This window comes from Corythoichthys intestinalis, chromosome 8, assembly GCF_030265065.1.
Source record: "Corythoichthys intestinalis isolate RoL2023-P3 chromosome 8, ASM3026506v1, whole genome shotgun sequence".
NCBI lineage: Eukaryota > Metazoa > Chordata > Actinopteri > Syngnathiformes > Syngnathidae > Corythoichthys > Corythoichthys intestinalis.
This window is the reverse complement of record NC_080402.1, coordinates 55,844,127-55,864,304: the sequence shown is the minus strand read 5'-3', so window position 1 is coordinate 55,864,304 and position 20,178 is coordinate 55,844,127. Positions and strand designations below refer to the sequence as shown.

Genomic DNA, 20,178 nt, shown 5'->3' with positions numbered 1-20,178 from the left:
TTCTGGATCAACAGAAATATTTAAGTTTTTGCCCAAAAAAAAAACTTAATTTTTTTTCAAAAGCCAATAAATCTCTCAATTTTCACATCAGAAACTTAATACTTGAGGAAAACATGCAAAATTAATTATAAATAATTTATAAAATAATTTATACATTCTATATGCAATCACAACTTATTATAGAATAGAATAGCCCTTTATTGTCATTTTACTGTTGTATCGTTAGTTATATAGTTGTACTGAATGAGGCTAGCTGCCGCCTGATGTAAACAGAGCTTTTCTGGTGAAAATTGTTGTGAATAAATGCTTAAATCCCCAAATTCTTCATAGATATGGACGTAAAATGGTCTTGATTCTTGGTTAAAAGCAAAGAAACCGTGCAGTTAGCGTTTATTTTACGTAAATATGTCGAAGTACAATGCTACTCTGTTAGCGAATGAGGATAGCGGCCGCCTGATGTAAACAGAGCTTTTCTGGCGAAAATTATTGTGATTAAATGCTTAATTCCCCCCAATTCTTTATAAATATGGGCGTAAAACAGTCGCGATTTTTGGTTAAAGGCAAAAAAAAACGTGCATTTAGCGTTTATTTTATGTAAATATGTCAAAGTTCAATGCTACTCTGTTAGCGACTGAGGCGAGCAGACGCCTGACATAAACAGAACTTTTTACGATGAAAAATATTGTGAATAAATGCTTAAATCCCCAAATTCTTCATAGATATGGACGTAAAACTGTCTCGATTCTTGGTTAAAAGCAAAAAAAAAAAAAAAAAAAAACATGCCAATGCGGTAGCAGCTGATTTCTCCCATTGATTTTTTTCACAACATTTAAAAATGCATGCATGCCACGAAAAATACAATAATTACCTTGGAGGCATGAAAATCACTCACCTTTCAGCAAAATTCGCCGTTTTGAAGTCAAAAAGGGTGACCTACGTGAATTGTGTAGATCCGAGGAGAACATTTTTAGGGGGGCAAGGGGGTCGTAAGTCCATCTAACTAACAACATGTTTTACTGAGGTTGCTAAGCCTGTTGCGATATGCAATGAGTCCATTTATCGAAAGGTAAATAAAAATGAGGGCGGTAATTTTCACGTCTGCGTTTTATCACCGCGTGCGTGCGTGTAGATGACATGAGACTCCCAGTTGTTTTGTCCAGATGTTTATTGGTCAACAACACGCCATAGAATTAGAGTTCACACATTCAAAATAAGGAAACACATCTATATTAAACACTGTAAAAGTTACCATTGCTACACAGACTAATGGGGAAAAAAGACAACTTACTTTAGCCTGCTATAAAACATTGGCAGTCTTTTCCAAAACGGTTAAACTTTCGGTTAAAAGGTGACACTTCATATATGAAAAATCGCTGGTTAGCAGCATTTGCAAACGAAAAAATGAAAAAAAATCTATTGGTGACACCACAAGCAATGACGTAAAGTGCTTTTTGCGGAGTGTAAAGTTGTTAGCGGTTTAGCGAACGTACTTCCGGTAAACGTTTCAAAATAAAAGCATGTCACGTTTGTCATACAAATAACGATTTCTGGAGTTAATCCCACATACTTCAGAATTAATACCATAATATGTAAATACTATAATACTACAGAATTCAGATTTTACACTAAGAATAACTTTAAAATGACACCCTTTTTAAAAAATATGATTGGCAATTATTTTATAATTATTATAATACTATTATATATAGTAGTATATTATGAATAATGCTAGACATTTTTTTAATAAGAATTTTTTTTAACAATGTTGGAAAGCAGAAGTCAGTGTTCTGAATCTGTTAACATTCCATTCTTTCGCACTAGTAAATGCTATCAGCTAAGCCTGCACAATATATTGTTTGAACGCCATCGCAATCTGCGCATGCGCAATAGTCACACCGCAGGACATGCAATTTTTTTCTTTTTTTTCAACATTTAAACTTTTGTTTTACTTCATGAATGCAGCAAGTGTGCAGATCCGGGAATAAACTCAGGTACCTTATTTTTCGGACTACAAGTCGCAACAGCCATAAAATGCCCAACGAAGAGAAAAAAACATATAAGTCGCACCGGAGTATAAGTCGCATTTTTGGGGGATAAAATCCAACACATAGAACTGATATGTCATCTTGAAAGGCAGTTTAATATAAAAATTAGGGCTGTCAAAATTATCGCGTTAACGGGCGCTAATTAATTTTTTAAATTAATCACGTTAAAATATTTGACGCAATTAACGCACTAGGCCCGCTCAGACAGATTTAAATGTCAGTACAGTGAAAGGCCAACTTGTTAATTGTGTTTTATGGAGTTTTTCCGCCCTCTGCTGGCGCTTGGGTGTGACTTGCATATGTTATGTGGCGTAATGTCGCCCTCTGATGGCGATTCAGTGCAGCTGATTATTTGGGTTTCGGCGCGCTTTTCTGACGTGATTATATGTCGACGCGAACTCACACTAATAGACAGTGCTATTCAGACCAGCTAACGTCCGCATCCAGTATTCAGTGGCAGTTCTCATAGCCCCATCACACTGTTTGTGTCTAATACATGCATCGCTTGTGAGTTATATTCCTCCTTTGTTTATATTCATGAGCATTAGATAGTTATTGATGATGTGTATTTGAATTTGTTCACATATATGGTGAAATGCAGTTACATTGTTAGATGCTTGTGAGCTAATTGGCTAGTGCTACTGCTCAAATGGACACGTGTGTGTACATTTTGTTATTTTGTGATTTATGCAAGTTATTGACACATTGCCTTGTTATTTTCAGTTTTACAAAAATAAAAGAAACGTGCTCCTGTCAAAAAGAGATGACTTCAGTAAAGCCCATGCAACTTTGCCACACCGTCTGATTTCTTTTTGGAACTTATGTTCGCTATCTGTCAATTTGTGTACTCACACACATTGAGGACAGAATAGGGCTACTAGTTTATTTTTTGATTGAAAATTTCACAAATTTTATTAAAACGAAAACATTAAGAGGCGTTTTAATATAACATTTCTATAACTTGTACTAATATTCATCTTTTAAGAACTACAAGTCTTTCTATCCATGGATTACTTTAACAGAATGTTAATAATGTTAATGCCATCTTGTTGATTTATTGTTATAATAAACAAATACAGTCCTTATGTACCGTATGTTGAATGTATATATCCATCTTGTCTTATCTTTCCATTCCAACAATAATTTACAGAAAAATATGGCATATTTTATAGATGGTTTGAATTGCGATTAATTGCGATTAATTACGATTAATTAATTTTTAAGCTGTAATTAACTCGATTAAAATTTTTAATCGTTTGACAGCTCTAATAAAAATACAATAGAGAACAACATGTTGAATAAATGTACAGTGCATGAACAACGAAATGCGAATATACTGTCCTCACCAGGACGCTACGGCTCGGTCCTGGCTATAGAGCGAACTTCCAAATGACAATGCTGGATGGCTGCATAATTTGCTGAATCAGTTTGGTGCTCGATACCAAACAGGTTCGCATCAACGTAAATAAATGATAATTAGGTTGTTTTACAGCAATGACTTAAACGGTTAGCATGCGTTCGCTAGCATTAGCACATCGTTCAAACACCCACACAACTGGCTCTAAATTTCTGATCGCGGGTGGAAAACACACAACAACAGAAAAGATGATACACACAGGCGTTGCCTCTGTAGAGATATTTTAAAAGCATAAACAATGAACGTAGGTTCGCAGCCGTGTTTCTCTCTCGCTAACTCACCCACTCACCCAGACCTAAGTAGCTGTCAGTCTTCTTCTGGCATGTGAGTGCTCTTCACGTAAACAAGTGCAAGTGCGCCGCCACGTGGGCGTGAAAGCGCCACAAACTAAAAGCATGCATTTCAATATAAAAGTCAATAATACAATTGAACACACATTGCCAAAGGCAGAACGTGAACGTGGCCATAGCTATTAAGAGTTATTCAGATAACTATAGCATAAATAACATGCTAACAAGTTTACCAAACCATCAGGGTCACTCCAAAACACCAAAATAACATGTGAAATAATATCATACTGTGTTAATAATTTAACACGTAAGTCGCTCCTGAGTATAAGTCGCACCCCCAGCCAAAACATGAAAAAAACCGTGACTTATAGTCTGAAAAATACGGTATAAAAATTAGGGCCGATGGCGCCATTTTTTAGAGCATCGGAATTTAAAAACAACATACATTCATGTTTTTCTGCTTCATTTTTTATTTTTTTATTTATTTTTTTACCAATTTAATAATGAAATTTTTCTTGACGCTTATTAATTCACAAAAAAACATTTTGGAACACCTAAATTCTTTGTTAACGTATAAATAAATAACATAAATATCAATAATAAATTACAAACAATGAGGTCAAATGCTGCTGGCATTAACTACTTCTAAAAAAAAAAAAAAAAAAAAAAAAAACATTCTTACTCTTTTTGTGGTATGTCATTGTCTATATTGTTAAAATGAATTGCAATGTCCCGGACAACTATTTTCAGAATACTTTGTGTGAGTTCAGATGCTCCTTCTGGTGTGCATTCCGCATTTTTTGGGGAGGGGAAAAAACTGTTCAACTTTTGTTTGTTTTAACCTGAAAATAGACAAAGCAGAGGGCACACTGAAATATTACCACAATTATTTGAATGAAAGGCACACATAGTCATAATAACAAAAATTAAATATATAGTATTAATTTCATAGTATACTACTATATGTACAGTATATGGCGGAAAACACAGACAAGACTGAAAAAGCAGTTTCTGCTCTTGCACCCCTCTGTAAAAGAAACGCCTGTATTTTAAGCCAAAACAACTGTTGCGTTTGATAGAACAATATGTCTATATGCTGCAATAGCAGATTCATGGTGCATGAAGCCCCCGAACTATTTTTAATTTTTCCGTTTTACTCTAAAAATCCCCCGTTTACAGACGTCGTGCAACCGCTTTTGTTTGAATCCAGCCACAAAAAGAATGTAAGTAATTATATTTATTATTCAAAATGTCTGTCATTGTTAGCTTAGAATCATTAATTGATGTCTAAATTTTAGTTTAAAAAAAAAAAAAAAAAAAACTTAAAAAATTTATTCACTCGCATATTTTAAACTTTTAAACCAATTACGTCACAATGAAAAATTGGGCGTCTGTAAAAAAGTCACGGATATCTACCTCATTACTATCGCTTAATTGTATTTTTTTTTTTTTTACTGTCGCATTTTCCCCGATATGTTAGATGATAAATACTTGATCCAAACAAAAAAAATTTGAAAAATAACTTTTAAAAGGGTAACTATATGAAAAAGAAAATCTAACCACTCCTTGTTGTCTGCGATTTCTGCATCGCAACCCTTGTTATATTCACATGTTTCACCCATAAAATCCCAAAAAAATGTGGCTATTCACAGCTGTGTCTTGACTCTCAGGGATACATGCGACCAGAGGTTGCGCTAGACTTTTTCGTTGTCTGTCATTTTGACTGACAGGGTCATAAAAATCCGGTCATAATCTATTTTTACCCGTCACTTAAATTTTTAAAATGATGATAATGACATTGTGGTGACCCTTTGTTTGGCATAATTCACCTTCCGTACTTGTGTGTCCATTTGGCAGAGCTCGTTACCGGCTACGACACAGTCACGGGACCGAGACACTTAAGAGCCGCGCATGTTCCGGTGTAGGTTCACTATCCTCTTCCCCTCACTATCCACTCACTCTCGCTATATGATTGGCTGAAGAGTCGAAATGCTCTCCCATGAAATGCCTGTTTAAAAATGTTCCCGTTGTTACTTCTTGCGTTCGCTTAAAAGTGCTCATTTAAAAAGGAAAATCGATGGATGATACTGCACACAGAGCATATCAACAAATGCTAAAGTTGTATATTCATATAGCAAGAATAAGGAACGTCACTGACAAGCGCAGGCCCCCGCGAGTGGATAGTGAGGGGAATAGGATAGTGCGCCTACACCGGCTTGAATAGAGAGTTCACAGAGAGCAGCAGAGCTACAGCGGCTGGACACAGCAATTCGAGCTAACAAGACTCTTAACACTGCATACCGCTTCAACATATTCAATCGTATTTAGTTTTCATTCATTTTAAATTAATATTCTGTCCGAACACGTTTAACAGAGAATCCACACCGTGCCATCATCACACATCAAGCAGATGAGGTTACATATTGAACAATGAAATTAACAGTTCACCTGCTGTGGCCTGAACGCAGTCTTCCTCCTGGTACGCATGGACTTGAATTGCATGCCCGCTTGTGCAGTCCCTGTTTTTTCACCTCTTTTATCAACACCATCGTCGTTTTGGGGCTTTTTGAAGAAACTTCGGACACTCAGTTACCTTGACATTTTTCAGAGGCCAACGACGTCATGCATCAAGAGAGACAATAGCTAATTAATATGCTCACTCACCACCCTGTGGTCTGGGGTGTGAATTGCAACCTGTCAAAATGACAGATGGACTTCAGTTTTTCCCGTCACCGTTTTAAAAAATCGGTCAACGACGGAAAATATTCGGTTAACGCGACCCCTGCATGCGACATAGTTGTTGGATCGAAACAAGATACGTACGTGATAATATCTCGTTAAAATCGTGGCGTCTTTAATTCTGCTCTCGCGTGTTCTCGCCTCCAATTAGGGTTTTGCTGTTTAAAAATTTTCTTTTATTTTTTTTACATGCTTTCCTGTTCAAAATTTTGTTCCTCCAGATAATTGAGATTTTAAGCTTTCCAATGATGTATCACACATGCATTTCGGACAATTTTGAAAGTTGGCCAAATTGAGGGTCTCAGAGCGGAACTTCAAGTCACCTGAGTGTTTTCCGCCATATACACAATAATACTTTATAATATAAAGTGACTAACATTAATGCAGTCATGTATTATAGTATAAAATAAAATATATATGGAAACAGCACTGGCCTGCTAGTGCTGTTTCCATATATATTTTTATTATATTATGTATATACAGGATATATATATATTTCCCCCCCAAGTGGGAGCTTCCATGATCCTAATAAATTTAATAATTAAATAAAATATTATATAATTTTGGAAGATGAATGAATGAATGAATGAATAAATAAAAATGCATGTTGATACGACACACATAAAGGCAACTTCAATTTTTAAAAAAACCATTAGAACTTTGTATGGACTTACAATCCGCTAGCTTGTTGTTTCTTGTTGTCTTCGAAAATTATACTTGGGTGACGGCGCTTCAAGTGTTCGTTCATAGCCGACGTGCTACCGTGGTATGCGAGCTCCAGCTTAGCAAAGAGTACACACAGTCGCACCCTCCATATTTTCCTTGAAATAATTCCAGGCTCTGGCTTTTCTGGTCCGCTTTTTTGGCTTTATGCCACTTTCACGTGACACCAATTCTGCCCTTTTTGGTAATTGGCGGTGTTTTCAACTCCAAGCCGTACTGAGGAGTGAACCGGCGATTCACTTGGCTCGTTGTCGTCGGTTCGTCCGATTTCCTTCTCAGGAAAGCGGCGGCGTACATTAAAAACACAGAGAGGCATGGGATTGCTCTTTATGGACACTTTTATTGACCAAAACAAAAACGTGGGGGATGGAGTAACTGAACTGAACTGTGCTACCCGCGCACTTCCCAACTCACCGATCTCGCTCGCTATCGCTCTCTCCCTCTCTCTCGCTCGCCCACTTTCTTCCTCTTTGCTCAATCTGACAATGCCGGTCACATTGAAATAACAGCAGCCACCTTGGGGGTGCCAGTAACAACCGCTTGCATCGCGAGCGCCCGCCATTCTAAACTTTATCCGCATGTAATTTTTTTTTTAACCCGTCATTACCTGTCGACGGTATGTTTTGCCGTCGACGCATTTATGTCATCGATGACGTCGGGACAGCTCTACCCCTGACCCATTTTCATGCCTGACCTTGAATCCCCAAACAAATCAATCTTGAGACAATCTTTCCTGTTTTTATGCGGTACAGCTTTCGTACTTCTTTAAAAATCCAAGTTTAAATCCGGCTTGGACATGAGCGTGTGCTGTCTTCGAATGACTATTACTAAATTAAGCTCAGCCCCCTTTGGTAAAGCGTGACGCAAAGAATGACAAAGTGTCAGGTTAATAGAGTTCGGAAGTCTATGCTCTGCCTTTAGCAGCCTCATCCAAAATACTCAAGTCTCCATTCTGTATCAGCAGCTTTAAACTATTTTCAATTAATTTAATGTTATGGATCAACTGTTCAAGTTGTTAAAATCCCTCCCGTTATTTCATAATTTTCCTTCTGTCTACTTTAGACATGTGAAAGTTTTAAAACTGTTTCATCATTTAAAGATAGATTCAAGTCAAGATTTTGCCGATGTAGGAGTACTTTAGATGAACAGTTAATTAGGTTCGCTCGGAAGGTTCGCTACAACAGAGGCTTCCTGAGAAGTCTACTGCTTTAAGATGACGGCTTTTTACTCACGCCGGCGAGTCTGCCATTTCGCATCTAGTGCTCTATACGTGTGCTAACGCCACTGAGTCTGTCTTATCGCATCTTGTTTTATATACCTGTGATTTCTACCGTAGCATTATGTGGGCTCAGTTTGTAGCAACTGACCGTTGCTTGTCAGGTTTTATTGTTTTTTTTATCTAGCGGCATGAGTTGTCGGTCCGTTCCTCATTGTGTCCTGAAGACCGTGCTGAATGTGTTTTTGTCCCGCTTTACTGAGCATATTTAAATAATCAGAATATGCATGTTTGTGAACTGTTCTCGAATTTTCAGCGGCCGAATTGCAAATAATCTAAGAATCGAAAATTTCACACACCTGTAGTTAGCCCATAACGCCCTCCTGTTCGCTGCTTTCTCCTAATAAACGAGGTACGTTGAATGATCACAATGAGAGTATGTCATTCTCCCGTGTGATACATTAAAACTGTTCAGACTAATCACACACTCAGATCTCTATTCTCCGTGTCAAGCAGCTGAGTAGGATAGGTTAAAAAATTGACAAAGGGCATGATTGTCTTGTTGAACGTTGCAAAATGAATGGTTTGGACATATTGGTGTTAGTAAGGACTTGACTTTTCAGAAGATAATTCCACTCTATACTGTCAAATGCTTGACATGTGTCCACGGCTAACATTGCTGTATCCTTAGCATTTTGTTTCTTGTGCATTATGTTCAGTACATGCCCAATATTATGTTAATTTTGTCCTTTTTTTTTGGCAGCTCTACCCACCTCGGATGACATTACACCTTTGCAAACAATTGATGAAAGAATTCCGTAAGATTAAAATCTGTAAATACTGCACTTGTGTTTTTCAGATGAACTGATAAAAGGGGATGGCTTGGAAAAGAAGCTCTCCGAGCCCATCACTGCTGCGCACCTTATCAGTGCGGCAAGACAAGGGAACGCCAAGGCTGCAGCAATTCTCAATAAGGGTCAGTGCCTAAACAATCTCACCTACACTGCTGGCCAAAACTATAGGCACCCCTGCAATTCTGTCAGATGATGCTCAATTCTCCCAGAAAATGATTGCAATTACAAATGCTTTGGTAGTAATATTTTCATTTATTTTGCTTGCAATGAAAAAAACAAAAGAAAATGGGGAAAAAAATATTATTTTACACAAAATTTCAAAAATGGGCCAGACAAAAGTATTGGCACCCTCAGCCGAATACTTGGTAGCACAACCTTTAGACAAAATAACTGCGAACAACCGCTTCCGGCATCCAACAGTGAGTTTCTTACAATGCTCTGCTGGAATTTTAGACCATTCTTCTTTGGACAACTGCAAACAAAATTTGTTGGTAGTCTTCAGACTTCATGATGCCGTGTACACTGTCAAGCAGACCAGTGCCAGAGGAAGCAAAGCAACCCCAAAACATCAGGGAACCTTCACCATGTTTGACTGTGGGGACCGTGTTCTTTCCTTTGAAGGCCTCATTTTTTTCCTGTAAACTCTATGTTGATGCCTTTTCCCAAAAAGCTCTACTTTTGTCTCATCTGACCAGAGAACATTCTTCCGTTTTTGGCTTGCTCAGGTAAGTTTTGGCAAACTCCAGCCTGGCTTTTTTATGTCTCTGGGTCAGAAGTGGGGTCTTCCTGTGTATTCTACCATAAAGTCCCATTTCTTTCAGACCCCGACAGACAGTACGTGTAGACACTGTTGTACCCTCGGACTGCACTACAGCTTGAATGTGTGTGGATGTCAGTCGAGGTTCTTTATCCACCATCCGCACAATCTTTTTTAGATGAAAACCCATAATTTATTTACTCAATATAAACGGTTAAAATTTAATGATCTTATAAAATACAACACATCACTATTTTTATTTAAAGCATGTCATAAATTATTACTCCTCAATTTACAATGTCTTTTTACAGTGTGAGAGCAATCACATAATTTGAGAGGATTTGCCAACTTTTCACTACCAAAATTTTGTACTACTCGTAAAGGATTCTGTGTGTCTGTATGTGGGGTAAAACTCTGGAACAATTTGGGATTACATTATAAGCAGTGTTATAGTATCCAGAGATTCAAATTGCTGTATAAACATCAAGTCTGGTCACGCTACACAGAAAGAGGTCTCTAAATGTCTTGGGTATATATTAGGGCTGTCAAACGATTAAAATTTTTAATCGAATTAATTACAGCTTAAAAATTAATTAATCGTAATTAATCGCAATTCAAACCATCTATAAAATATGCCATATTTTTCTGTAAATTATATATATATTCTGTAAAATAATTTGTTGGAATGGAAAGATAAGACACAAGATGGATATAGACATTCAACATACGGTACATAAGGACTGTAGTGGGCATTTCACTCTACTGTCATTTAAATCTGTCTATGCTGTCCTCACTCCGAAGCGTCTACTTTTTCCAAAGCTAGACAGCTAGTGAACGACACCTTAATAATCAGACTTCTTCCTTTTTCATCTGATTTATTAATAAAATGGCCTCAAACCACTGTCCTCTTTAGACCGTAGTGAAACTACAAAAAAAAAGTACACAAGCATTGCATTAGCAACAACGTTAGCTTAGCACGCTATACAGGTTCACTAAACATAAACAAAAAGCGTCTCATACAAAAATATAACATTTCGCTTACTAACATAATATGTACATTCTTTACAACAACCATACTTACGGACAAATCTTGTCCAAGGATCATATAAGCACAACATTACAACGTAGGCGTCAGCCCGAGACGTCGTGCAGCCATATTGAACTGGCAAGAAAGCAATAAACCATGTCGCAAAGCGACCACAAGAGTTCGCTGTTAGACAGCACAAAAAACCTTGCTGTAACCAAAAGGCAGAATACTGTCTGAGCGGGACATGTGCGTTAATTGCGTCAAATATTTTAACGTGATTAATTAAAAAAAATAATTACCGCGCGTTAACGCGATAATTTTGACAGCCCTAGTATATATATATATATATATATATATATATATATATTACATGTGTTATGTATAATAATTATTACATATGTGATAGTTACTCATATGTATTATTACAGATACAGTGAGCCAAGTGGGTAAGTATTTAGTCAACCACTAATTGTGCAAGTTCTCCCACTTGAAAATATTAGAGAGACCTGTAATTGTCAACATGGGTAAACCTCAACCATGAGAGACAGAATGTGGGGGGGAAAAAACAGAAAATCGCATTGTTTGATTTTTAAAGAATTTATTTCCAAATCATGGTGCAGGGTCCCCCCAGGATTGATAAATCTAAATTCAAGACTTTTAAGACCTTTTTTAATGCCATTTCAACTGAAAATTGATACTTTTCTCGCACCCATTATTTAGATAATATTGAATCATATTAAAAAAAATAAAGCACTGCACTTTAACTTTAACCTCAATTACTAAGTTTGTTTGACAAAAGAATGCTCATTTATTGAAGATACAATTAAAACACATTTAAATATAAGGTTTTTCCCAAAAAATTTCCCAGGATAAAATAGATTTTACACTATTATTGTAAAGCAACTTCAGAAATTACATTTGCAATACAACAGGTTTCTTTTTTAAGAGGACCTAGTCAAGGTAGTAGGTAGGTGATTGTCAAGTTGGCCACCTTAACTGTAAAGTGCTTGCAATGGCGCACCGCAAGCAGGCTATTTTTAGACCGTGACGTCGCATCGTAAAGCGAAAGTAAAGCCGAAGTGGGACACTATAGACCCGCCCTCGCATAGACCCAACGTAATTAGTGCTACTTTTCTCCAGTAATCTTTCAAAAACGAACATGCCGATCACGCATTGCTTTTTTGGAACTTGTAGAAACGACTCTAGACATTACGACACATGAAGGATGTTTTCTTCATACGTTTCCGGAAACCAAAAACTCGGGAGGAAAAAATGTGAAGACCGAATCAACTTGCGCGGACTTTTTAACACCAGCTCGGCGAATCCATTCACGTTTCATATGCAGTAAACATTATGTTGCGTTGGCATGGTCTTTCAGAGGACAAAGAGGTAAGCCATTTTTACATTTTTAACTTATATTTTTAACGTAACGTTGTACCGTACTGCCTTTGTCTGACAATGAATGACCTGAAAAGAATTACAATGGTATCTGACTGCCACTGTTACGTTTCTGTTATATACTGTATATATATATATATATATATATATATTTTAAAAAAAAATTGTAAGGGGGAAGTGTAAATAAATTATAGGATTAAGATGTGTTATCAATGAAAAAATTAAAAGTGTTCGTTGGCTGTCACTGGGTAGCATTTGCGACCGCTACACAAAGCTAACTAAATTACCCCCAAGAACGGTAAGAGACGTAGGACAACCAGAGGATATATAAGAAAGACAGGGCTGATGGTAAAGGATAGCTTGTTGAAACAGGAGAATGTCATTGTCAGTCGCGTCGATAAAAAAAGCTAAAGCTATGCTTAGGTCGGTGTTTTACGAAATTTTTACGAAATTTCCGGGTCACACTTTTGCAAAAGAAATTTCGTTTCAGGTTCGCAGTGAGTCAGCAACAGGCACACTTTTGCTAAATAGACAATGTTTATTGATTAGAAATTGCAAATGAAAGAAGTTTATTGGTTACAATCCCACAAAGGCAAGCAGAAGGAAAAAAAAAACAAGCATAACACAGAATAACCACGGCGCTAGAGCTAACTTGTCACTGATAACGTCTAGAACCCCCACGATGCAGTTAAAACACACACAAGTACAAGAAACAATGGCGCTAGATGTATAGTTGTCAAAGCTAACACCCCCATGCCACAGTTAAAGCACAACGAGTTCCCTGGTAATGAATCAAGCTCCTACCTGTTGACAATGAGTGGAGAGCCCACACTCCAGGTCTGAGAATCCAAGGAACCAAGCCGAGCGGTCACACGTCAATCCAACGGCAGACTCTGGCGTGGCCCGGAAATGTCCGGCTGTTTATTGGCACATGTCACGTGGGAACAGAGGCGGCCAGCCCCTGCTCTCAGGAGACACACTGCCTGCAATCTTATTGGTTCACTCGTTGTATGAGTCTCGTGTCCAAATATGATTGGTTTACTCGTTGTACTTTAATACACAGTTAGTTACTAATAAAGCCACTCTCAAAGGCAGTTATTGTTATATATGCGGACTCTACTCGCCCCTTGTTACACGTGTCTATAATCACGCATCACAAAGGTGCCAAAGTGGCAAAGCTCCAACACAGTTACTAAGGTTACGGTCATGCTAATTCAATCCGGGGCATATTCTAATAAAATGTGTTATCCCATTTTATCCCATCAGTCGGCTCGTTTTTTCCGTCTTTTTCAGCCTTTGACACTAAAGCCATCTCTTTAACTGAACATTTTTATGTTCTTCCACATCTTTGCCAGTCAATTTGGCACCAGGCACATCATTTTTGGAGAGAATTGGTAGGTTTAGCTCTGTAAACATCTCCTTCGTACACGATTTCCATTCATTTCCTATTAGGGACAAACGGTGGCTTGTCCCTACTTAGCAACAGTAGCTAATGTCATGAATATTAATGAGTGGAAGTGACGTGTTGCTTGCGGTACGCCATTGGCAGTGAAAGTTTAAAAAACAGCCACTAAATGGCAGTAGTTTGCCATTAATTATCACAAAATAAAAAAGCTACACATGACCATTTCCCTTGGTAATTGTTTTTTTCTAATCACATTACAAGAAGTATAAAAAACACATGTTAATCCTTTGTTAGCTATTGAAGACATTTCTTTTAATCAGATAGAGAAAATCCATACTCTTATTTAATCAAGAAAAACATTTAAATATACCAGGAGGTGTTTTACTATCACCTACATTATAATTTGCCTATCACCATGCCATGTTATTCAGATCAACGTTAGTACCTTCCCCCGCACTCGTTCCAATAATAGACAGTGTCAACCGTGTATCTGGGAGTGATGGTGAATCTACGACTCCGGTTTATCCATGCTAAGGCTAGTGCACCTGCCAATACCCCATTGAACATGGCTAACTCTTGAGTTAAAACTGCGAAATTCACATTCATTCAAAAGGCAAACCGTGCAGAAATACATTATTGCATCTAACACATTTTAATTGGAGAAATTGGCAACTTACTTTGAAATGTTAAGCAGGTCCACTGCCTTCGCATGACCCATAAACTGCGACTCAAAGTATCTGGATGCGACTTGGTCGCCGATCCAATACCTCACATGCTGGTCCAACTGTTTGGACTTGGTTGTCTTGTTGAGGCTTTCGTCGAACATAACAACTAAGGCATCTGATCAGTTCCTTGCCTTAGCACACAGTACTGTGCGATTGCCTGCTGTTGTGATGTTGATGCTAATGATGCTAACGGCGCGCACGCACGAGGTGCAGCGCATCGTAAAAATTCTACGCGTCTTCGTTATGGATTTTTAAAAAAAACTTCGTCGCGGATATAATTTAGGTTGCACTGAGATGTTCTTGAAAATTAAAACCACGGTGAAAAAATTCCAGACTTACGACAGCTAATTTAATGCTTTTAAAACCTTTAATAATGGAAAACTAAATTCAATGCTTTTTTAATACTTTAATAACCCGCGGGTACCCTGTGGTGGAAAATAAGTATTTGGTCAATACCAAAAGTCTATCTCAATACTTTGTTACGTACCCTTTGTTGGCAATAACGGAGGCCAAACGTTTTCTGTAACTCTTCACAAGCTTTTCACACACTGTTGCTGGTATTTTGGCCCATTCCTCCATGCAGATCTCCTCTAGAGCAGTGATGTTTTGGGGCTGTCGTTGGGCAACACGGACTTTCAACTCCCTCCACGGATTTTCTATGGGGTTGAGATCTGGAGACTGGCTAGGCCACTCCAGGACCATGAAATGCTTCTTAGGAAGCCACTCCTTTGTTGCCGTGGCTGTGTGTTTGGGATCATTGTCATGCTGAAAGACCCAGCCACGTCTCATCTTCAATGCCCTTGCTGATGGAAGGAGATTCTCACCCAAAATCTCACGATACATGGCCCCATTCATTCTTTCCTTTACACAGATCAGTCGTCCTGGTCCCTTTGCAAAAAAACAGCCCCAAAGCATGATGTTTCCACTCCCATGCTTCACAATGGGTATTGTGTTCTTCGGATGCAATTCAGTATTCTTTCTCCTCCAAACACGAGAACCTATGTTTCTACCAAAAAGTTCTATTTTGGTTTCATCTGACCATAAGACATTCTCCCAGTCCTCTTCTGGATCATCCAAATGCTCTCTAGCGAACCGCAGACGGGCCTGGACGTGTACTTTCTTCAGCTGGGGGACACATCTGGCAGTGCAGGATTTGGGTCCCTGGCGGCGCATTGTGTTACTGATAGTAGCGTTTGTTACTGTGGTCCCAGCTCTCTGTAGGTCATTCACTAGGTCCCCCCGTGTGGTTCTGGGATTTTTGCTCACCGTTCTTGTTATCATTTTGACGCCACGGGGTGAGATCTTGCTTGGAGCCCCAGATCGAGGGAGATTATCAGTGACCTTGTATGTCTTCCATTTTCTAATAATCGCTCCCACAGTTGATTTCTTTACACCAAGCGTTTTACCTATTGCAGATTCAGTCTTCCAAGCCTGGTGCAGGTCTACAATTTTGTCTCTTGTGTCCTTCGACAGCTCTTTGGTCTTGGCCACAGTAGAGTTTGGAGTGTGACTGACTGAGGTGGTGAATAGGTGTCTTTCCGATAATAAGTTAAAACAGGTGCCATTAATACAGGTAACGAGTGGAGCCTTGTTAGACCTCGTTAGAAGAAGTTAGACCTCTTTGGCAGCCAGAAATCTTGCTTGTTTGTAAGTGACAAAATACTTATTTTCCACTCTAATTTGGTAATAAATTCTTTAAAATCAAACAATGTGATTTTCTGTTTTTTTTTTTTTCCACATTCTGTCTCTCATGGTTGAGGTTTACCCATGTTGACAATTACAGGCCTCTCTAATCTTTTCAAGTAGGAGAACTTGCACAATTGGTTGCTGACTAAATACTTATTTGCCCCACTCTATATACAATGGTGTGATTATAATTACTGCAAGTATCATTTTTATTGATGTAATCATTATGATTAGTATAGTTGTTCTATTCGTGTCTCGTTATCGTTGATGTCATTGCTGTTACTATGGTTGTTGTTGTCAAGGTTGTCATTATTGTTGTGGCCACAACTGTCTTTTTAATTGTTGGTGTTGTTACTATTGCTCGAAAACATTTCCAGATTTTATAGTTATTAACAATACTTTGAGTAAGATACTATGCCGGTGCTGATGGTGATAGTTAAAATTAATGGTTATACATATCTACAGTGGGGAGAACAAGTATTTGATACACTGCCAATGGGTTTTCCCATTGACTGTGTATCAAATACTTGTTCTCCCCACTGTATATAGACGGAAACTAGTATGCAAATTAGTTTATATGTCCACACATTTCATATAACTTGAGTATAGGGCTGGCAAGGAGGAGCTCTGATGCTGGAGGCTAACTCCATGGCACAGGCTCCCAACATCTTGCCTTTTAATGCACAGTTAGGACATTTAGCAATGAGTGGATCTGTTGCCTGGGGGTTGCTTCCCTCTGGCACCAGGCCCACAAACTACATTGGATAATGAATACCACACATCTCAAGAACAATGGTAATCACCACGAGCACTGGTGAAGCTGTTATTTCTTATATTTTGATATACGATTAATATATGGGGACAGCGGTGATGACGACGATGATGGCGGTGGTAGTGATGGCCGTAGTGATGGTGATGATGCGATGATGATGAGGATATAGGGAAGTGACTGCATTCTTACGGATTTTTGGAGTGAAATGGGGGTGGGACCTAAAAAAAGCTTGACTTCTTCCCACTCCTTTTCGAGCTACACATGTATGTATTGTTATCATTTCTGTTATAATCATCATTACTGTTTCATTTTATTTTTCTCCATTCTTGTTGCTGTTTTCGTTGATATTGCTTGAAATAAATCAAAATCAAATCTTTGGTTGAAATCTCTCGTCAATTTTTCTTTTCCGTCCACATCTAGGGAGGTTAGCCACAGTGCCATGGGCTTTACACTTATTGATGACACTGTGCACAGTAGACACAGGAACATTCAGGTCTTTCGAGATGGATTTGTAGCCTTGAGCTTGCCCATGCTTCTTCACAATTTTGCTTTTCAAGTCCTCAGACAGTTCGTTGGTCTTCTTTCTTTTCTCCATGCTCAATGAGATACACACAAGGACACAGGACAGAGGTTGAGTCAACCTTTATCCGTTTTAATTGGCTGCACGTGTGATTTAGCTATGCCACCACCTGTTATGTGCCACAGGTAAAGTAACGGGTGCTGTTAAGTACACAAATTAGAGAAGCATCACATGATTTTTCAAAGGGCGCCAATACTTTTGTCCGGCCCATTTTTGGAGTTTTGTGTAAAATGATATTGATTTTTTTAAAAATGTGTATTCTGTTTAGTGTTTTTTCATTGCAAGCAAAATAAATGAAGATATTATTACTAAAGCATTTGTTATTGCAATCTTTTTATGGGAGAAATTCAGCATCATCTGACAGAATTGCAGGGGTGCCAATACTTTTTACCAGCACTGTACATTAAATTATAAACTTAAATATTCTGTTTTCCACTGCAGCCTCCATAGCACTAGGAGTGGGCATTATCAACATCCTCCACACAATCAACCCCTCACTGGTGATCCTGTCTGGTGTCTTAGCCTCAATTTACCAGGACCCTGTGCAGAACGTTATCGCGAGTAGAGCCCTCTTACCGGCTCAGAGCACCAAGGTGGTGATATCGGACTTGGAAGAACCCGCTTTATTAGGAGCTGCGAGTATGGTATTGGATTATGCCACCAGAAGGACTTACTAAGAGATACTCAGTCCTTGTTGCTTGATTCATACAACATTTCTGCCACCACCAAGACAGTTTCTGTTGTATCCGCCTGAAGATTATTCATTTGAAAAACATGCTTTATTTTTTATTTTGCTCTATGATGATTCATTATGTTGGTGTAAATGGAATCAATTCTCTATCCTTTGACAATTCATTCACCCCAAACCAAAGGTATGTCATATTTTTGCAAAGATATGTGCAAATCTTATTAGATTGTTGTTAGTTTTTTTTTTTCTTTGTTTATATACAAAAATATTGAATAACTACACTTACAGGTTTGAATTTGAGGACATAAGAAAATTGTCCATTGAAGAAAAAAAAAGACCAAATTTTGGATCGACACGGTTGTGCTATTGTTTGACTTCAGATGATGTATCTCATACTGATAAAGCTTTGTATTGCTATATAACTTCTTAAGATTCATTCTTATGAAAATGAATCTTAAAGACTAGGAGTAGAAGATATTGATTTACTCAAAAGGTCTCAAAGAATTTTGTGATAAATAACTGAAAATGTTGATATTTAATAGCTGAACAATGTTCTGACTGAAACCTGTTTTTGTTACGAGAATGGACTGCTGCAGTAGTATACATTGTATGTAGTATATATATATATATATATATATATATATATATATATATATATATATATATATATAAATGTAATATACTAGTGTCTTTTGTATGGTGGTCCAACTGAATACACGGTGAGAGGATTACACAAACTGCATCTTTCTACATTCTAGTTAGCAATTAAGCAATTTTGTCTCATTCACACTTTAATGTATGTCATGGAGAGCAAATGTCACAAGCAGCCCCTGACCCACTGTTGGATTTAAGGAGAACAGAATGTTAACATCCTACTGTATGTTGCCAATGTACCACCTCTGCCAATTCTTATTTTACGTAATCGCACACATAGTTTCTTACATAAAGAGTTGATCTCGTGTGTAGTGCTTATTACGGTTTTTCACCTTGGTCATCAGGAAACACATTCTGAAACCTGTTAGAGGCTTTCAGAATGTTTGAAATGGAAACTACCGTGAGTCAGGTGCTCTCCTCTAGAACAACATGACACTGTCAAGGCAGTAAATTATTAACCATGGTGACGTTGTTCTGGGCGAAAGACCATACGTTGCTAAGGTACTTAACTCTGAAATCCAAGAATGAGGTAAATGTGCTTAGTTCAATGTGAGTATTCAACGTGCAATATGCAGGATGCTTGTCCCATCACACTTTGTTCAATTTTCAAAAACCAACACCATCAAAACATTAATTATCTTAATTACAAAAAGAAACCATTCGAGAATGTATTAACTCATTCCATGCTATTGAGCGCGACCGATGTAAAATCTGGATGGCTGACATTGACTGACCAATATTAGTTTATGAACTAAAAATAAAGCCGTACGGCAATGAGAAGGTTGTTGTTTTCTTGGTTTCATTATTGTGTTATTACAGTATGCCTGTGTGCTCATTGTAAAAAAAATTTCAGAGCAATGTCTATCATCGTCAATGGAAGTTAATTCTATGAAATGACAAAAGTGGTTGGGCAATGGGCAGGAAGAAAAATGGATTAAAAATCAAATTCCAACACTCATTTTCTAACTAATTTGACACTGTGGCTAATGGGTTTTATTTTATTTTAACTCCAAAGACTACACCTATAATATTTATGTATGCAAATTGTCAATTTCTTAGATCTCTGACAATGGAGTAAATACTGTTTAGACCAGTGTTTCAACTGTTGTGACGTGGGAGATCATCAGGTGTGCTGCGACAAATTATCCAATATCGCATTTTTTTGTTGTTTTTTTTTTTTTTTACGTCGTCGGGCGGAGTTG

At 37.8% G+C, this 20,178-nt stretch overlaps 1 protein-coding gene across 4 annotated transcripts in view; it reads left to right on the top strand.

The window, feature by feature from the left end:
- Positions 1-19,760, top strand: part of gne (glucosamine (UDP-N-acetyl)-2-epimerase/N-acetylmannosamine kinase) — an 89,245-nt gene extending 69,485 nt beyond the window's left edge. For all 4 annotated transcript variants that reach the window (XM_057844325.1, XM_057844324.1, XM_057844323.1 and 1 more), the window contains exons 13-14: positions 9,290-9,406; positions 18,076-19,760. In XM_057844325.1, the coding sequence (XP_057700308.1) occupies positions 9,290-9,406; positions 18,076-18,311 (353 nt within the window). In that variant the 3' untranslated portion in view covers positions 18,312-19,760. The remainder of the gene's footprint in view (positions 1-9,289; positions 9,407-18,075) is intronic.
- The last annotated feature ends 418 nt before the right edge of the window (positions 19,761-20,178 follow it).